This window comes from Ochlerotatus camptorhynchus, unplaced genomic scaffold (assembly GCF_037179485.1).
Source record: "Ochlerotatus camptorhynchus isolate MF236.1 unplaced genomic scaffold, CSIRO-AGI_Acam_v1.1 ptg000222l, whole genome shotgun sequence".
NCBI lineage: Eukaryota > Metazoa > Arthropoda > Insecta > Diptera > Culicidae > Ochlerotatus > Ochlerotatus camptorhynchus.
In genome coordinates, this window is record NW_027040712.1 from 3,125,157 (window position 1) to 3,146,086 (window position 20,930).

At 43.0% G+C, this 20,930-nt stretch overlaps 1 protein-coding gene across 2 annotated transcripts; it reads left to right on the plus strand.

The window, feature by feature from the left end:
- Positions 1-10,066: 10,066 nt before the first annotated feature.
- LOC135703843 (uncharacterized) lies at positions 10,067-20,531 on the plus strand. Of its 2 annotated transcripts, none has more exons than XM_065225171.1 (3): positions 10,067-10,346; positions 19,097-19,357; positions 19,429-20,531. In XM_065225171.1, the coding sequence occupies exons 1-3, from the start codon at positions 10,265-10,267 to the stop codon at positions 20,337-20,339; spliced, it is 1,254 nt and encodes a 417-aa protein (XP_065081243.1). In that variant the 5' UTR covers positions 10,067-10,264; the 3' UTR covers positions 20,340-20,531. The 2 variants fall into 2 exon arrangements, with proteins under 2 accessions (XP_065081243.1, XP_065081244.1); XM_065225172.1 differs by having other exon boundaries at positions 10,068-10,346; positions 19,127-19,357.
- The last annotated feature ends 399 nt before the right edge of the window (positions 20,532-20,930 follow it).

Here is a 20,930-nt window from a genome sequence, read left to right on the forward strand (position 1 = left end):
TTGTAGAGCCTTTGTAAGTCAATTAGCGTACGCGTCTTTTGTGAAATCGATACTCATCGTCTTTTTTGAGTCGTATAGCAAATATTGTTAGAGTGAGCAAACGAATCTTGATTTGCGAATGTTATGCTGTTTTAATTGTTTATCGTATAGCTGTTCCGTTTTTTCATAAATTGAACTTGATTGCCCAGTAGTGTATCATTGTCTGTAAAAGTAGAAGCGACAGGGAAATTTGACCGATCAACGAAAAACAACAACAAATGATAAATTTCTAGATCGCGATGAGCAGTAGCTATGGATCCAGTTTTCTGTCCTACGTTTCCAGATTTTGATTATAGAAACCATCGTAGAACCCACACAAATTTAATAATATGTGCAATTATCGTTCGTCCGCTTAACTTAAAACCATTAATTGATTCGGCAAAAACAACATTCGATTACCAGATCATCATGATGAATTCGTTTTGATTAAGAAGAGCAATTTTACTCTTTCTCGGAACAATACACTGTTTCGGAGTTAGGAAAAAGATAAGATTGAGTAACCATTTCGTGGATTTAGCTGCGTTAACAAATAATTCTCAAATGTGTTTGAGATACAAATTTGTTGTTTTGACGCAATCTATGTTGATTTTCGTCTGAAATCGAAAGCATGAAAGATGCGACTCAACCCTGGGTTGATTTAAATGAATTTAACATTGGGAAAATTAATCGAAATTTTGTTTTGATTAATTTTAGAGAGGGAGGAGATGGTAGTGTTACTGTTGGGACATAATATCCCTTGTTTGTCAGTCAAAAAGTAGTTCAATTGTAAAACTTTTATTGTTGCTAAGTGTTTATTGTTTATTTATTTACATATTGAATATTATATGCAGTTAATTTTGTATGATCTTCATGAGGAAGATCGGAAGACCGTATCGATGCAACTTGTACACCAGGCCATCAAGCCAGACATTGTCAAACGCTTTTTCAACGTCTAACAATGCCATAGCAGATGTTTTTGAAACATCCTTGTTCCGTCTAAGAATGTTTATTACTCGGGTCAATTGGTGGATGGTTGATCGACCTTTTCGAAAACCAAACTGGTTCTCGAGTAAGATGATGATTTCTTGGGTAGATGTTAGAAGCCGGCTATAAACTGCCCTTTCGAAAAGCTTTGATAACCCTGAGAGAAGACTGATGGGTCGGTAACTTGAAGGAGAGGAAGGATCCTTCCCAGGTTTCCGAATGGGGATGGCAAACTTCCAGCACGAGGGAAAGTAGCCTTCCAAAAGGGCTTTGCACAATCTGGTAGAGAGCGGATCCTGTTAGCAAAGTCCTGGTTTCTGAGGTCCACCATCCTGGCTTGGATGGTTTTTGTTAGGCGATTATAGTGGGTCTTAAGGACAGGCGTTGGTGCCTTCTGATGGTGTTACGGAGTCTTATAAGGTCTTTGGTAGATCTGTCAAGGTCCAGAGTATTGCTCACCTGTCTGGATACTGGCACGTGTTATTCCCTGGACCAGGATATCGCCTCCTCGAAGGAATGCAGACACCGGTCAACGTCTTCGGGCGTCTCCGGAAGGACACCGTAGTCGACAGGGGAGTCGACAAGTGTTGGAACTGATCCCAGCTGATACGATGATAGTTGCGTCGGGAAGCTTGGAATCGGTTGACGGAGGAGCCCACTTCGGCCACCACCGTAAAGTGGTCCGAGCTTAACTCTTGGTGGGCTACCGGTTGGGAGATGTTCTTCATGTTGCTGACGAAGATGTCGATGATGGAGTGCACGCCGGACCAACTCAGCCGGGTGGGAGTGTCCGGCGCCAGGATGGTGTAGTGAGCCTCTTGCAGATCGTCATTCAGAATGGTGCCGTTTTGAATTCCGCCTTTGGTTGCCCCAAGCTTGATGTTTGGCCTTCAGGTCGCCAGCGATGATGAATTTTCTACGGCGTCGTGTTATCTCGACAATATCCCTTCGCATGTTGTTTTGGGCAGTAGGCCACAATGATGGTGACGGGGCCGACGAGTGTGAAGACTTCCACTCCCAATGCTTCAACCATTTTCAGCTGGAAACTGGGTAGCAGCCGGTAGCAGATGTTGTTCCTGGTAGCGATGGCCACTCCACCACCTCCAGAGCTTGTCCGATCCAACCTCACGAGCCAGAATCCAGGAATAAATACGTTCATCTCCGGTTTCAGGTGAGTTTCGGTGATGATAGCGATGTCGATGCTGTTAGTTGAGGAAGTCAATGAACTCGATAATTTTGCAGTCTGCGATTTTGATGCGATCACGGTCCATAATTGAGCATGAAGGTAGCCACAGCTTGGAGCTGGTCGGGTTTGTTTTTGATGATGTTGGCAATGTCGTGCATCTTGAGGAATATGATCATTAGTTCCACTGTGGTGAACCAAGAACCATCGTTGATTTCGGGCTGCGGTAGGGTCGGTCCATCCTGACGCCAGTATAGCTCAGGGGCTGTGGGGGAGATCCTGAAGCTGTGGAGCAGCAGTCGTCTGTTGACCTGAGCTAGCAGGGGCTCCGGCAATTTAAACTTGAGCAGCAGTAGCAGCGGTACGAGGAGCAGCTAATCGTTGATTGAGTGCAGAGGTGGCAGCACTGGAATCGGTCGTCATGGAACCGGTGGGAAGTTCTGATCATTCATTTCTCGATGTACTCGGCGCGCTTCGGGCAGGCCTAGCTTGTAGCTTTGTGAGCAGCACCGCAGTTGGCGCAAATGGGATCGGTTTCATCGAGTCTGTCGCAGGCGTCGGTTTTGTGTTGTTTGCCACACTTGATGCAGCGGCTGACCATATGGAAATTCTTCGTTCCACGACAGCAGCACTGTTTTATATCTTTTCAGGTTCACGCAGAACTATGTGCATACAAGTGGAATTCAATTATGATGACTGGGTTTGGCAAAACGATTATTTCATGAAAACAGTGATAAAATTATCATTTGTACATTTTTCAAAAGTTGTTTTTTTTTTGTAAAATTGGAAAAGTATTTATTTAAGCGGATTTGTAAAGTAATATCCTATCGATTAGCGTATTTGGATTTTAATTTCATCTTTAAATGACAAAGTTACAAGCCTTGAAAACCTAACACTATTTCACCACCCATATTTTTTGATTTCTACCCCAGTATAGGCGACAAAGACGTAGTTCTACGTCAATATTCCTGAAAAGAAAATAGTAGAGTTACTATGCAAAAAAATGCATCGATCAATTTTAAAATTTATGAATATGAATTTTATTCAATATTTTCTTGAAACTATTTTGACAACATTGGCCAATTTTTTTTCCTTGATTTATTTTCCGTCGATCTTGTTTTCCGTGCTGAGCACCAATGCTACCGACTCCAGGGAGGGAGCTCCCACACCTGGACCCTACATATCGACCCATCAACTCATGAACCGGGGACCAACGGCCTTACTTCCCGAAGGAAGGCGTGATCAGAGATGTTATGTCTCAGAACATTCCGGCGGCGCTGACTGGTATTGATCCCAGGCCTACTGGGGTGAGAGATAATCACGCTTACCACTACAACACCGGCGCCGCTAACATTGGCCAATGATTGCTGCTAGGATACAAAATGGGATGCATAGCTTAAAACATACTTTCATCCACCTTTCATGTGCGCCTGTGTCAGTTTTGTTGAAATCGTTCGTTGCTCACCTAGTAGTAAAATTATGTTTATTTCTGTTGATTATGGTAGTACATTGATTTATCATTTTAATTGATTAGCCTACTTGGCTCTTCATCTTTGTTTAATTTGATATTCTAATTTAATATTTGCGTTTTTCAACTAGTTTACAGAATATCCCTTTGGGGATGTGTTTTATTTGAATTGAAAAAAGTGATAACCTACCTAACTACGAGTATAACTTAACCTAACGTGCTAGATCACGTATGATCTGATGATTTGATCTCAGACAGGTGTCTCTGAACCTTTCCAGGATGAATACTCTCCGTTCTTCTAATGTTTGAATTCCAGCCAGGAAGTGGATCTCAGAATTTCTAGTCCGCGGGGGACTGTTTAGGACCATCCTAAGGATCTTGTTCTGGATCCTTTGGAGTTTAAGGTGATGGCATTTTGCGCAAATCTCTCAGATTGGCATACCGTACTCGATTACAGGAAGGATGATTTGTTTGTAGACAGCAAGCTTATTTTTCAGGGACAGGGTTGACTTCCTGTTGATAAGTGGATACAACGATCTTATCAAGATGTTGCACTTGGTTTTGGTTTTGTCAACGTGCTCCCTGAAAAGAAGCTTGCTGTCTAGTGTTAGCCCGAGGTACACGACCTCTTTGGACCATTCCACCACTGTGCCGTTCAGGCAGATCTTGTTATTCTCCGACGGAACAAGTCTAGGAGATTTCGAGTGTGGAAAGATAATGACCTGGGTCTTTGCCGCGTTGATACGGATCTTCCAGCTGTTGAAATATTCAGACAGAACGTCCAGGCCTCTCTGAAGTTTGGCAGTCAGAGCTCCGATGACCCTACCCTTGTAGACGATGGATGTGTCATCTGTGAACAGAGACAATGATCCACCATCAGGGAGAGCCGGCATATCGGAGGTGAACAGGTTGAATAGGATGGGGCCAAGAATGCTTCCTTGTTGAAAGCATCCGATGAGATGCCATTCAGAGAGACTCGGAACGTCCTGTCTGATAGATAGTTGTTTATGATCTTCACTAGGAAGATTGGAAGACCGTACTGCTACAATTTGAACACCAGGCCATCATGTCAGACATTGTCGAATGCTTTTTCAACGTCCAACAACGCCATGGCAGATGTTTTCGAAACAGACTTGTTCCGTCTGAGAATGTTTGTTACTCGAGTCAGCTGGTGGACGGTCGAACGACCTTTCCGAAAACCAAACTGTTCCTCGAGTAACAAGTTGTTTTCATCGGCAGATGTTAGGAGCCGGTGGTACAGTGCTCTTTCGAACAGTTTTGATAACCCTGAGAGAAGGCTGATTGGTCGATAACTTGAAGGAGAGGACGGATCCTTCCCAGGTTTCCGGATGGGTATGACTTTAGCTGACTTCCAACACGAGGGGAAGTAGCCAAGTCTGAGGCACTGATTAAAAATCAGTGCCAGATGGTTGTAGAATCTGGAACTCATGTGTTTGAGTTCCAGATTCAGGATGTTGTCGAAACCTGGGGCCTTCATGTTTTTAGATGATTTAATATAGGCCAACAGTTCGTCAGCCGTAATCTCGGATTCCTCTGGAAAAATGTTAGGAATCTGAAGAAGATTGGTTGCATTTTCAGCAACCTCAGATTCATGAGGGCTGACGATGTTTTGTCCGAGATTATGGGAGCTGACGAAGTGTTGACCTATCGCGGCAGCCTTCTCTTCAGGAGTTATCAGATGAACCACTGGGTCGCCGGGACGATCCAGTGGGGTCAGTGGGGGAATGGGCCTAGGCTTGTTTTTAAGAATTTTTGTAAGTTTCCAGAAGGGCTTAGCATAATCTGGGAGAGAGCGGATCTTACTAGCAAAATCGTTATTTCTGAGATCCACCATCCTGGCCTGAATGATCTTTGTTAATCGATTACAATTGGTCTTCAAGTTAGGCAGGCCAGTACGCTGGTACTGCCTACGAATGGTGTTACGGAGTCTAATGAGATCTTTGGTAGGGCTGTCAAGGTTCAGAGTGTTACTCACCTGTCTGGATACTGGCACGTGTTGTTCCCTGGCCCGGGAAATCGCGTCCTCGATGGTTTGTAGACACCGGTCAACATCTTCCGACGTCCCCGGTTGGACATCGTAGTCGATGGTTGTGTCGACGCAGAGTTGATATTGCGCCCAGTTGACTCGATGGTAGTTGCGCCGGGAAGCTTCGAATCGGTTTACCGAGGATCCAACTTCGGCCACCACCGGGTAGCGGTCCGAGCTCAGCTCCTGGAATGCCACAGGTTGCGAGACGTTGTGTCCCATGTTGCTTACGAAGATGTCGATGGTCGCATGGACCCCAGACCGACTCAACCGGGTGGGAGAGTCCGGGGCCAAGATGGTATAGTGGCCCTCTTGCAGGTCTTCATTGAGGATGATGCCGTTTCTATTGCTCCGACCGTTGCCCCAAGCTTGATGTTTTGCGTTCAGATCGCCAGCGATGATAAAGTTCCCGCTCCTCCGGGTGAGTTTGATGATGTCTTTGCGGAGGGCCACTGACGACCCGTCCCTGATGTTGGTTTGCTTGGGGCAGTAGGCCGCGATGATGGTGATTGGGCCAAGTGATGTGCTCACCTCCACTCCGATGGCTTCAATTGTTTTCAGCTGGAAGTTTGGTAACAACCGGCAACTGATGTTCCGTCTTGCAGCGATGGCCACTCCTCCACCTCCAGAGCAGGTGCGATCAAGTCTGACGAGCCGGAAGTCGGGAAGGAATACGTTCAGTTCGGGCGTCAGATGCGTCTCGGTGATGATAGCAATGTCGACCTCCTTGGCGTTGAGGAAATCGAGTAGCTCTCTATGCTTGTTCGTCAGTGAGCAAGCGTTCCAATTTGCAATTTTTATAGCTTCACGGTCCATACTTGGTGACGAGTGACAAGGCAGCATGAAGCTGTTCAGATCGAGTCTTGCAGGTACGCATGATGATGATGACCTCGGCCACGAGCGTCACAAGTTCCTCCGAGGTGAACGGAGAATCGTCGATAGATTCACCTGAGACAGCACCAGCGTATGATAAACCAGGGGCGGTGGATGAGCCTGGAATTGGCTGAACCGCAGCAACAGCGAGACGATGCTGAACTGTCCGACTGTTGGGAACCATTTGGATACTCGCGGGATTGGCTTGTTGGTTGTTGAGCGGAAGCGGGGCTAGGTTCGGAACATGTCGACGGGGCTGGAGAGCTGGGTACTGGACTTCCGTTAGTACAGGAGGCGAACGATGATTACGAAGGCGACCGAGCTGGTTGTTGATTGTGGCCTTCCGACGGATATTAATGAACTCCACTCGCTTGGGACATCCGCGATTGGAGGCTTGGTGGTTTCCACCGCAGTTGACACACGTTGGCTCGATGTCATCGACTTGCTCACAGGACGCAGTTGAGTGAGTTCCAGCACACTTGCCGCAGTTTGTCTTCATGTGGCAGTTTTTGGTGCCATGGCCATATGAGAGGCAGTTCATACACTGCATTACATCACGATGTTGGGGTTTGTAATGCTCCCAACTGATGATGACCTGAAACAGGTCGCAAGACTGGTGGATCCCTTCGTGAAATGCACCAGGAACAACTGATCACGGAAGCTGGTGTTTTGGTTGGGACGCCGGTTCATCTGGAACACGGCCTCAGGTTGGAGCCCAAGCCGCTCCAGCTCGGACTTCACCGCAGCAGCCTCGAACGACGGTAATCCACGCAAAACCACCTTCAGTGGCTTGCTCGATGGCAGATCATGCGTGAAGAAGTCCACGTTGTTGTTCTTCAGGAAACTTCCTATTTGTTTGTACTCCTCCAAGCTGGAGCACATGATTTTTGTACCGATGCTGCAAAGCTTGAAGCGAGGCAGCAGCTTGTGTTTTGCCAGTTCGGCACCCAGCTTGGCAACATCCTTCACCGGCGTGAAAAGCGGGGAAATCCACTCTCGTCTTGCAATGGGAACAGCGTCACCATCGCCATTTTGGCTTGCAGTACTCGTTTTCCGGCGTCATCCTGCGACGCGCTGGGCTTGATTAGCACTTTCTTTTAAGGGCCCGCTGCTGGCTCATAGGCACGTTTACGCACCATTTGTTTCGTGTTTGCAAGTTCAATTAAACTTGCCAGAACGCGAGAAGGTAGCGACACTTCCACGGCGCAACGCGACAGCACAAAACGAAACAAAATTGAATCGAGAACTCGAGCGAAAATACGGACTGAACAGCTCGACAGTCGAGCAAAGAATGTTCGTTGCTCACCGGCAAACTGCGGATAAATAGGCAGTTTTTTTAGCCATTTTCGGCATAAAGTTAAAATGAGTTAAATTGTCCAAGTAGATTTACGTGCTGATGTAATGAAAACAGTTAAAATAATGCATCCCTGTAGCGATTGAAATAAGAGTTGTTAAATTTGCGCTGAGATTTGTTTTTATTGCGATTAATTTGTGTGTGGCTCAGTGTTAAGCCGAAATAAGATACGATGTTTTTCTAAAGAATTTTTCTACTGATAATGCTTGAATAGTAAAAGGTGAGTTTCTAGAGATAATTTAACGGCACAAGCACAAGCAAAATTGCTGATGGCTATTTTCACCATCACAATCTCACTTTTTTATGATTATCATTGACGACACCTTCTGAGGCTGACTGCTAGTTGCTTCACACTAAAACATTTCATGTTAAATCAAGTATTCTCAAACCGAAACATAAGCAACTCGACGAAGAGTACGTTGATTTTCTCGTTTCTTTCAACTGATTCTTATGTCAATGGGGCCGCTACATGGGTTGGTATCAGGGAAACGCAATTTACATTACTTTTTCGTAGTGTGCTTTTAAGTGTCATCACCGAGCTCCAAAAGACGAAGAGCTCTTATCACTACACCATGCTGCAGTGTCTGGACCGGCTGGTATTTGCAGAGGTATGAGTGTGTAAACTAGCTATAGTTGCCTTTCTCTTTCCAACGCAAATCCAATACGGCTCAGAAACTGTACGGTGTTGTGTGCAGATTCCTTTTCCGCTGCTCCTCTGACGTTATCTGCTAGCTCCGATCAGCTTGACTATCTGATCGCATCCATATCATCCCATTCGTCCGATCTTCTGATTAGTTCGTGAAATATTCATATTTTGTTCGTCTAATTTCCTAATTGTTTAAATATTTTCACAATTTGAAATATAAACCAAAACATTGCTGGATAAACTCTCCGTCGAATGACATATTGCATGACATATTTCCCATTAATGGTTTTGAGAAATATGCGTTTGAAAACTGCCACTGTTTTTGTTACATGCCTCATTTTTGATTTCGTAATGTGACCCCCAGTATAGTGAGGAAACACGTAGTTCATCGTCAAAACCTTCGGACGACCACATGACAGAATCTGTTCATGCGATAAAAAATTACAAATGCAGCATGTTTTTTCATGCAAAATCTGTTCTAGGATGTTACATTTTGCGGTTGGGTGTGGCTTCACCCTTTGGTGGGACGCTTATCTTAACATCGGATCTGATTATAGCGTCAATATTGCGTTCCAAGGTAACGGGAGTATAGTTGTAAATGCCGGGAGTAGCCTAAGCAGAAACCGTCGAAGAGTAATCACTGTGTGTTGAAATAGCGCGAATCCAACATTACCAGGCACATTGCAGCCAACAGGCGACGCAGACATTCTGGCAGGACGCGCGTGTGCGATAGTGGACGATAAACACACTCCGTTTCCAGCAGCCGGTTATCACCGGTTCTCGTCAGCATGTGGTAGTGGCGTCGTATAGTGAGCATCAGCATGTGTGTGATGATGATGACCCATCCCTCTCGAAGACTACTCATCGGGGCACGACTACTGGTCTGGCGTGGAATCTGCTGGAGGTAGCGGTACATACGAGACGTCGCGTAAAACGATGATTAATGGATGTTGAGGCTCAATCGTGCTACTCCTACACTGTAGTTCATTATCAATTACTTTGCTAGCCGGTCAATCTCACTGTCAAGAGCAACAACTGGTGCTGAGGTAGTTGGCTCGGAGAAAGCCGGGTGCGAGAGAGTGGCGGCACTGCTCTGAGCACAGAAGCTGCTACTCAGAGAAATTCTCGTCGTTCACTGATCGTGATCTACTTCTGATTCATTCTGAAGAAGTTCACTGCGAACGGCTACTAACTTCCCAGTGTCCAGCATTTACAGTGGCGTTTACAGGGACTAGCCCCAATATCAAATCGATTCTAATGCAAATGGTCAGTCGGTCTTGTTCCAATTCAGTCGAATTTTGAAAACTGACTTCACATTCATCATCAGGGTTTGGCCCAACTAAGAATGTCCACGAAACCGAGCAGTTTCCGTAACGAAGTGATCTCATTTCGCAAAAACCATTCATCCGTGTGCTACGAGCCTCCACTTGAGCAGTAGTCGTTATCAATCACCAGTCACAAACACATCTGCAGAGGTTATAAATTTCGATCTCGGGATGAACTTCGACTTAGTTGCATCTGGAATTTGAGCGAAGCACGCGAGACTAGTAAGGAGTCTGAAGCCAACTGTGGCGAACAGGAAACAGGTCAACCGACTCAATCGCCATACGGAGCTGATTCTGTTGCTGCACCGTGGATCCCGATAGGAGTTAAACTGTGATATACTAAAGTCAAGCAGAACAAAAAAAAAAATGGTAAAATTAGTGAATATCCAAGTGATGCTCGCAGTGTTTCTAGTGTTCACCATTGGAAATCATTTCGTCGCAGCAAATGGTACTTGTCTACTCTCTATTACAAATAAGTTGTTCAAGCCTATCGAGACAGGTTCCGACGCCCGAAAAGTGGGTGTGTTCTAGAAAACAGTGATCATGCAGCGCAGAACGATCTCTTCTCAGGAAGTGCAAATGCAATTTTTCAATATAGTTCATCAAACTAATAGTGCTCGGTCGTTAGTGTCGTGGAATTTGTGACGTTGCTCTCAAATAGTCCACCAACATTTTGCAACGTGTTTCCGATTGAGAGCAACAGATTAAGCACAACTTCGAGAAATCAGCTGCTGCCACTGTTTGGCAAATGCCAGCCAAGCTGGGAGGACTATGCGCCTCCATCCCGTTCAGTACACTGCCTGTTATGATGATGGCAGCGCAAAATGTGATCCCATCTCGCGCCGATGATTGTTGATTGTGACGAAGAAATGTTGTATATACTACATCCATGCATGGACGAGTGGCTGCACTAAGGTCAAATGAAAAACAATTTATGTAAAGTGACGCTTGATTAAAGTGCTTAAATATAACAAAGAAGAGCAACGAGCCATTATTACAGTTTCAATCTGCTGGTGATCGGTCGGAGGGAGTGTTTTGTTGTGTTTGGGTTGGCAACGGGTGTTTGCTAGATCGGCGAATTTCCAGCATAAATGGAAGATGGCGCAGCGGTGTTTTCACGCAGCTGAAAAGTGGAAACAATTATTGGCTGTCTGTGAAACTTTCCATTATTTTTGTATTTTCAAGAAAACAACGTTTTCAGTCGGCTCTTCCCAAGAATCTTACCTTATCGCGTTGATCCAATGAAGTCAAATGTTTACTATTGAGACGAGGAAAAAAAAAGAATAAGAAATTTTTTGTTGTTGTTTACTATTTAATGTAGTTGAGGAAATTTTTCGTTTGTCAACTCTAATAGTCCCGTATTATTAGATAAGGATGTTTAACCCTCTGTTCACTTGATAATATTATACAGTGGCTAACGACATTTAATTATATTCAAACTACAAGTGACAGTAGAAAAAAAAACGACCCCATTATTAACGTAGGACTACGAGATTGGTTTTTTGCTTAATTATTTAATTAATAATTACAAAATTATTCATTTATAAATTTCATTCTAAAATAAACAAACTTTCAATTCAAAATCACGGTTACATTCAATAAACTTAATTGAATTCAATTTTTATATTTTAAAATTCAGTTCCTATCTCATTCAAAATAAGGTTCCAAACATGTTCAACCAATTTGCAGGTAGGGGAAATGGTTGGGCCCATCGCTAAAAAATCTGCCATTTATCAATTTTATCTAGATGTACTAATGGATATTTTTGGTTGCTATTGAAAATCTAGACGATTGCTGAATTTATGTATGGGCCCAAATTAGGAGCATTTAGGCCGACATTACATCCATTTCCGGTAATAAGCTTTGACAGAGTCACAATGAGTGATTTTCTGATCGCCTCCTCGTGAAGAGTGAAGAGTGGGTGAGATAAATGACAAAATCGCTTATTGGGACTCGTCTTCTTCTTCTTCGCATTTCAAGCTTATTGCATATCGCATATTAGCTTATTGCGTGCTCTCAACTTAGTGTTCTAGATGCACTTCCACAGTTATTAATTGAGAGCTTTCGATGCCTGTACCATTTTTGGATTGGTATAATTGTGTCCAATCATACTCTATATGCCCAAGGAAGTCGAGAAATTTTCCAACCCGAAAAATTCCTAGACCGGACCGGGAATTGAACCCAGCCACCTCCAGCATGGTCTTGCTTTGTAGCTGCGCCTTTACCGAGTGAGCTAAGGGAGGCCCATGTAGCAAAATTGGCAGGTACTAAGTGTCCAAGCCCCCTGCAAAGTGACAGATAACCTTCGTTTCACGTACTCACTTGCAAATAGTTGATATCGCTACACAACGTAAACAAAGGGATTGTCCTTCTCTGCCGCAACGGTATTTCTTTATGTTAAACCAACATTTTGTCTCACTATGTATTGATGTCAAACAACATGTAAGAATGCCGTATGAAAAGAGCGAATGTACGATTTTCGAGGTGAAATGTAATAAATCCAAACGAATTGAAACCTATTGATGGTGGTTCGTTTTTTTTATATAATAAAATTGCAATACAAATACTTTGTGTGTGGTACAACAAGTTTATAATGGCAACCCTGCCGATAACGCCTGTCATGCGTTACTGAAATATCCCACCTTGTATGCACATACTTGACGCGTCACCATCTTCGGCATCACACGCCCGTTTGCGAAGCACCAAGCATCGTTCGCGGCATTAGCATACTGGCAGCAGCACAGGTAAGAGGGATTCGTTACAGAGCGTGTTGGGTGATTCCTCGGTTCCAGAAGCCACACACTTTGCATTTGCATTCAAGACCTTCGACATATGTACAAAGAACACCGTTGTACTAGCATTGTACTCATTTATGCTAGTACCTCAAATAGTTCATTTTGCAGTACTAGAAGCTTATAGTTAGTACGCTCTTACTCGCTGCAAACCCATTTTTTCTTTGTTCATCAAGCCAATTTGTGTATAGTTTGTTACGGAGTCAGTAACATCGTCCTTCTCTGTTGAATGTTATTTTTGTACGAACGTACGATGGTAATATACAAAAACTAACGTTTTATGAGTCAAACGAATCGTTTGTTTTGTTGTCATTTTAATTTAATGACAGCACATGAAAGAAATAATCAATGAATCAATAAAAAAAATCATAATTATGGTTCATTCAGGAAAATAATGAATAACAGTTATTTCGGTAAAAAGGATTGTATATTTTACCAATTATTCTGTAAAATTTACAATCCAGGTCAGTAAATTTTGACAGCTCAAGAGTGAAGAAAATTTACTGAACGGATTGTAAATAATAAAACTACCGAATAGATTGCCAAATATTCAGCTGTTCCATATTCGGTAAAAAAAAATAGAATTCTGTAAAAATTCTTAGTGTGTACTTTCGTTTTACAAACCACATATTTAAGCATTTGGTTCTGTACTGATCAAATACATACGAGGCTACACAAAAAAGTTCCATAAACGAATGAATTATGATTATATGTGCATATGACTGAAAATCAATGGCTTGCTATGATAGCCTGAACAATGCTTAAGAAGCAAATTGAAACACTGAAAGTCGTGTGAAAGTGGAACTTATGGAAGGCCAAAATGCTTTTTCGTAGCTTTTAGTTTTCGTATTTGAAAGATCGTCGGTTGCAATGGCTGCTTACTGAGCAGAAAAACGCGATCCCAGGTCCATTCATTTTAAAGAGATGTATGGACAAATTGCTTGTTTATCGTGTATTTCGCTATACTCCTCGGTGTAATATGAGGGTCTCGGTTGCCTTAGAGCGACAGTTTTTGCATTCTGAGCAGAACATCATGAGTCTTATCTCAGGCCCATTCACATTCAAGATCCTTCTTTTTTCCCACACCTGGACCCTACCTATCAACCCATCAACTCATGAACCGGGGACCAACGGCTTTACTGCCCTTCCAAATCAGGCGTGATCAGAGATGTTATGTCTCAGAACATCCCGGCGGCGCCGACTGGGATTGAACCCAGACCTGCTGGGGTGAGAGGTAATCACGGTGCGGTGAGAACGAAGTAAAGAAAACTGTCTAAAAAAGGACTTGAGTGTATTAGAGAACGCTGCTGAATTAAATGCGGCAGTGGTCAACGTATTTGAATGCTACATGTTATTAGCCAAAGACTCGTGTACCTTAGCGGTACCCTTAGTATAATTGGCAATGCTCCCGTGAACTGTATGGGATTTGTGAATTAAAATCCCACTGGTTGCCGTAGATTTTGCTGATGTGGACTTTACTTGGATGAAAATCAAAAAAATGTGTAACGAAATAGTGTTAGACTTTAAACGCTTATAGCTCTACCATTTTTGATCATTTATCAATAGTAAACTATTTTTGATCATTTATCAATAGTAAACAATTTAGATTGATCAAACTTTTAGTCCCCAATCAACCAATAACGTGCTCGCTTGCTATGACTATCGAGCGAACAGAGAGAGACGACCGGTTTCGAGGTTATAAAAGAGTCAAGGGGATGGTCACTCCGCACAGTGTGCCAAAAACTAGCTTGGGCACAGTCACTGGCACTGTTTGGCACCCGTGGCTACAGTTTTTCTGATCTTTAAACTTACTGGCAACACTGAACTTTTTCTGCGCCTGCGCAGTGTGCATGTGTCAAATGTGTTATTGATGTTGCCACAATATAATCAAATTATTTTAAAACACAACCGTGTCTTGCCACGGATTCTCTTAAATTGAATGGTCAGCGCACATCCTGATGCCTGTCCGAAGAACTAGGTACATCATTTCACACCGGACTGCGTACAATCATTCTGACCACCCAGCATGAAGAAATCAGGGCAATCGCTTGCATAGCAACACTCCGTTATCAAAATCGTTACACCCGTGACGGCAGTCGCGTCCACATTTCCTCTCAAACGAAGAACAGCTGACAGCGGTATGTTGACCTGACCGAGGTTTCCGGCCACTGCTACACGAACTAGTGATGCAGCTTCCACGGCTGCTTCCAATGCTGCTGCTGCTGCTGATCCGTCTCCTACAACATTCTTTTGACGAATTTTAGAGGAGACGGACCAGCAGTAAGAACAGCATCAGCAGCATTGGAAGCAGTGGGAGCTGCATCGCTAATTCGTGTAGCCGTGGCTGACGCTGAAAATCTTGGTCCGGTCACGACAAGCGGTGCTTGAGTTTTAATCAGAAAGTCAACAACCCAACAAAACCCTAGGCCAAAACTAGACCATTCGAACTGCTCGAAATAATTCAACAAATTATGTTAACTCTCCTGCCTTTTTGCACTTCCAACTAACACAATGAGAAATTATAATTACGAATCATTACATTAACTAGGTATATAGAAAAAGGAAAATCCTTTATTTTCTCAGAAAAAGAAGCTTCCGGTCTTTCAAAGCTAACGTTGCTCCACGCACCGTTCATCGTCTTGGAGGAGGAGAAGCACAGCTTCATAATGAACAGAAATGTTGTGTCTTTGTGATTGTGGTTGCAATTCACGATGGCGTTCACCGCCAGGGCTACGCCCGAGATCTCGACCAATCCGGAGTAGGAACTTTCCGATTTCAGCGGGAACATTCGCACTTGCAACGGGTGCTAGTCTTTGGTAGTGAATGCAGTCTGCAGCAGATCCTCAGACATGCCGGGTGGGATATTGAATAAGTGGAGAATGCGATTTTTGCTGGCCTGGGTCAACGAAAGGAAGCGATTGTTCTTGAGGGTGTTGTTGTCCTTGAAGCTGATCGAATTGTCCGACAGGGTATAGTAGTTGGGGGACTCTGACAAGTAGTTCTGCTTGGAAAATGCAATCTGAATTTTGCTACCATCATTTCCGATTGGAATGTTGTTCAAGCTGCGTTCGACTGCGATGACGTCTCCCATCTGGACCATGGCGGTACCCTCTTTGGTCTTCAGGAACTTTATCCTGACAACATTTCCGTACAGGCAGAACAGATTGAACAGATTATCGGTATTGGCTGTGTTGTTTTCGAGTCCGTAGACCATCAGCACTGCACCCTGTTGCTGTGCCGGTTGAATGAAGCTGGCTGGTCCGTTTCGGGTCAGCGGTGCGTCCTTCATCAGTCCGGGTGGTAAAAATTCGGTGCATATCCGTTTCCTCCGCCGGATCCCAGAAGGGCTGGTTAACTAATGATTGACGTTCGTTGTGCGGGGTCGGGCTTCCGCCGAAGATGGAAGGATCATGTAGCAAATGAGCTCGTCCTTTGCAGGCATCCTTGGAGACGGTTGCATCCAATGTGTAGTCCCAACTGGATTTCATGTCGTTTTTGAAAACATTGAAAACAAAACAAAAACAAGAGCTGTTAAAATACCGGGTTGCCAAACAAGGCATTATTCACAAGCAAACAAAAGTCAGTTCAATGACTTCTTGGTGTAGAGTGACCACCCCTTGAAAAGAGTTTACCTGTACATTTTTCAGATCGTCTGAGAATGTGAAGGTTGTCACATCGTTAGACGCCGTACACGGCCGATGATACTTACTCAAAATTGAGAAAAATTAGAGTACCCAGTTCCAAATTTACCATGACATCCGAGGGGGGCGACACATCTAAATCTCAATTTTAGTTGCTCAAAAAATCTCACACTAGCGAATCAATCTTCGAAAAATCTTCTTGCATTTCTCGCATCTCCTTGCATCACGCATAATCTTTTTGCAGGAAATCTTCAGAATCGTCATCAATCTTCTTTCTATCTACTCAGCGTGCGAGCAGCTAGCCACAGCACAACACAATCTTTCCTGCAGCGTAGATAGAGTCGCCCCCCTCGATGACATCACTGTGTTGCGGTCTTTATCAAAGCTGTTCAGATACAAAAGGCCTATTGAAAGGTGAACAGTTGAATTCAGAATTCGTCTTCCAGGTGGCACTAATAAATTATTTGCCATACTTGACATATTGAGTAGACAGAAGATTTCTGTCTTTGGAATAGTTTTTCAAGTGAAGGAGACTTATTGGATGGTGTACATCACAGTAGTATACCATTTCTCTTCTTATTGCTTTAACTTGCGACTTCCACTAGGTAGAAGGTAGCGGTCTTGGACAAAGTTGTTCTAAAGAATAAGACCTATTGGGTGATGGATAGCATAAGTTTAGAATTCACTCACCAGGTGACGCTAGTGTGCTAGTGAAATCTTATTGCTTGCTTTAACTTGGCAGTACGACTAGATAGAAGTTTGTTGTCTTCCGTTCTGCATGACAAGACCTATCGTATAAGCTCAACTAGATAGATGGTTGCTGTTTTTGAAAAAGTTGATCAGATGTATAAGACCTAGTGTATGGCCAATTTAGTTCAGAATTCTGTCCCCAGGGAAGTAAAAGTGCTTTGAAATAATAATTCTTTAAATCAAAATTTTGACAATTTCTTCTTATTATTCATAGCTATTACGTTCCAACTGGAACTTTGCTTTTGTCTTTAACTTTTAATTCATCTGCCATCGTTACTTATGAAATGTAGAATACACGGATGTAAAGCATTGGCTTGTAACGTATTGATTTGTCAGTATACGATTTGCAACTTTCATGGCATAAATCAGCAAAACAAAGCCGGACAAAGACATATCAAAATGTCACCATATTGTTTGCAAATTTAAATACAGCCCTATGAGCATGGAACAGTTCAACTCACAAAATTATTTTAATTTGAAACTATTTAATTGACGTTAAATTAATTGAATTCAGGCGCTCGCTCTTTGATAGATTTTTGTTTGAACGCAGATAAAGGGCAAACTCAAATGAGATTCAGTTTATCTGTCATAATTTTGCAACATTAAGATGTAATAATATTATATAGCGTACTTATGTGTGTTTTGCACCGGTTTGTTATATGAAATGCATTTTAAACAGCGAATTTTCACTCCGGTTACCGTAAATAAACATTATTTATATGTACCTGAACATTGGTTGTATATATTTGGAACCTAATTTTGAATGGGATAGGAATAATTTTGAAACATGAAAATTGAATTCAATTAAAGATATTGAATGCCCCATTTTTGAAAACTTTGAATTGAATGTTTGTTTATCCTATTAGAATAAAATTTATTAATCCATATCTTTGTAATTATTAATTAAATTATTAGGCAAAAAAAACAATCTCGTAGACCTCCGTCATTAATGCGATCGTGCTTGAGACACAAACCTTAATTTTTTCGCAAATTTTCTTATACACACGTGTCTTCCGATGATGTGTGCTTGGAGTCTCAGTATCTTTTACAGTGTTCTTAAACAAATATATCTGGTCACAGCACAATAAGATGTTCCCGCCCAGCAAACTTAAGTTCGTTGCCCTTGTTAACCCTATCGAATAATCCAAGGCTTGAATACAAACTCCAAATGAGACTGAATAATTCGCATTGCTCCAATCCAAGGTTCACGGCTTCTAGGAGCATAGAGTAAACCCCATAATCGTACCCCACCACAATGATCGAGCCAAGTTGGCGCTGCTGCCTACCGCAATCAGCACGATAGTAACAGAAAAATACTTACAGCCGCAAAACGATACGATCTTGAGCAAAACCTTGCCAAATTTGACTGAGTAGAATGATTGGATTATGCGTGTACTATTTTCAGAGCGATATGTTCACGAAAATACTACACAATGAATGCCACTGATAAGAAAGCACCAGTTCATACTGGTTCGAGGTCTGCCATAGACCTTGCATGGTTAAAATGATTAAAATTCCCTCACCGCAAACAAGGTTGCTGCCATTCATTTCCTATAAAAATAAAACTGTTATTGGAAATTATGAAACCATTAGATGATACAATGGTATTTTTAACTTGTAAACTTCAAGAAGAGGTGGTAAAGTATGTGCGTGACATATAAAACCTATCAATTTCACGTTCAGAGAGTCACAAATTGCGATTTAATGATCGGTGAATATTCACTCTTCTTGAAATCGAAATTGACATGAATCATACTTTATAACCCCTTCTTGTAACATTCATGTGCAAAATATCGTCACAACATCTAATGATTTCAGAAATCAGAAGCAAATTGTTTTACAACAAATGAATGGCAGCAACCTTGGCCGTAAATCCGTTATCAAAGAGTTTTGACTGGACCTAACCGTGTCCATCGAGTGTAGCGCATGAAGATCACTGTTCTCTATTGAAACATTTTGTCGGTGTCCTGTTGGTAATCAAAGTTCGACTCGCAGCAGCATAAACATTTTATCAGTTCTCTTTCGACGGTTCTTCATCGTTTCAGTGATCGAACGGAACTGCGTCCTGCCTTTGAAGCCAGATTGGTCGTTCTTTTCGCCATTGATCTTCAGTCTGGACGGAACCCTCATCTCGACCGAGAGCGTGAGCGATGAAACGGAGGACATCACGCTGGCCGTTGGCGACGAAGTGCTGCTATCATGTGCACCCAACCACTTCCGGGAGTTTTCCTCGGAGAAGGTGCTCAAAGCAAAATGCAAGAAGGATAAGACATTGGGTAAGTTGTTTGAAATTGGGTGGTTTTCGATGATTATTCAATTGATGTTTGTCTCCTTTGGAATGTTTCAGTTGTGGACGGCCAGGACAAAAATTTCATCTCCGAGCTATCCTGTGAAGTTCGCTCGATCGAAGAAATCATCGTTCCAGTTCGAGGTTGCCCAACCAATGCTCGATCCATCGAATATGGCTATACCAATCCGGTGAACAACAGATCTTACATCCTTGGTGAAGCTTGCTACGACGTCAGACGTGGCCAGACCCTGTTTGTTCACACCAAGCTCAAATCCGGAAGCAATACGGTCGAAGCACTGGCCATCAAAACAGTCAACAGTGCCAACTACTTCCGGAAGGAACATGTGACCCCACGGTATAAAGTTGAATTGAACAAAGCTCTGAACATCAACGATCAAGTGGAGCGATTCAAGGGAGTCTTCGGCAACAAGAAAATTCCCAAGATCGAATCCCGGCGATATGTCAACGAAGACCTGCTGACACACAAACAGTACCAGTCAATCTTGAAGCTGGCCTGGAACTATCAAATCGTCAAGGATTTGTCAGCTCTGGAAAACTTTGACAACCTGATCGACGACATAAACGACCTAAATGCCAATGAAGTTGAAATTTACACCGGTGCTCACGGAGTCCTCTCGCTGAAAGATAAAAACAACAACGACGTTGACGTGTACCTGAAAGAGCACCGATTCCCCGTTCCAAAGTTCCACTGGACGGTGGTGAAATCGGAGAGCAAAGCCGTAGCGTTTGCCGTCTTCAATAAGGCACAGCTAACGGACGCCGAACGAGTGAAAGACTCCTTCTGCAATAGCATCTGTGATCAGTTGACGTGGATCAGCACACTTCGGGAGAACAGCTCCTACAGCAATCCCATGCTAGGCTACGTTCTGTGCTGCGAGCTGAACGAGTTCCGCAAGACGATAAAAGAGATGCCTCCACTAACTGGTATAAAGGACGTGCTGAAGTAGTGTAGCGTGGGACCCTTCATCGGATAAGGGTTCTCGCTGAAAGACAGTAGGCAGTCAATTGCATAAAAAAGCGCTGGCATGTGATTTTAATTTTTATTATTTAATAAATGAATGCGTAGGATGTGCTCTCTTAACGATAGGCGTATGATTGAACAAGTACAACAACAAGTGTATAATATTGCAGTAGCTAAATTGGTGTTTTCCTGCATGTCCGAAATCAATCTTAAACTCGGGTGGTGGCGAGGGTGGCTCCGAGGAAGCGAAATAAACCGTGTTATCGGGCCTCCGCAAAGGTCAGTGGGTTAAGTTATTCAAGAGGGGTAATTTATTGCGTCGCGAGATTGCGAATTTTGCGCATTATGTCATTCACCTTTTCGGTGTTTTCTTTCGACGGGCAGACGGTGGCAGTGCAAAAAATATAAATTGATATGCGTAGTCGGTTGAATTAAATCAAGCTTAATAGGGAAACGTTGATCTAACTGAAGCCAGCTAATTTTATGATTCTTTGAATTCATTAAATATTTTAATCAGTACCGAACCAGTCTGGCTCATTTGTATAAAAATCTTTCTATTGCAAAACAACGAGCTACA

Bases quoted from the DNA above. Each gene is read 5' to 3' on its own strand.
- LOC135703843 (XM_065225171.1), top strand. From the start codon at position 10,265: ATGGTAAAATTAGTGAATATCCAAGTGATGCTCGCAGTGTTTCTAGTG. The intron at 10,347-19,096 runs GTACTTGTCTAC...ACATTTTATCAG, and splicing joins TCATTTCGTCGCAGCAAATG to TTCTCTTTCGACGGTTCTTC. The intron at 19,358-19,428 runs GTAAGTTGTTTG...GGAATGTTTCAG, and splicing joins CAAGAAGGATAAGACATTGG to TTGTGGACGGCCAGGACAAA.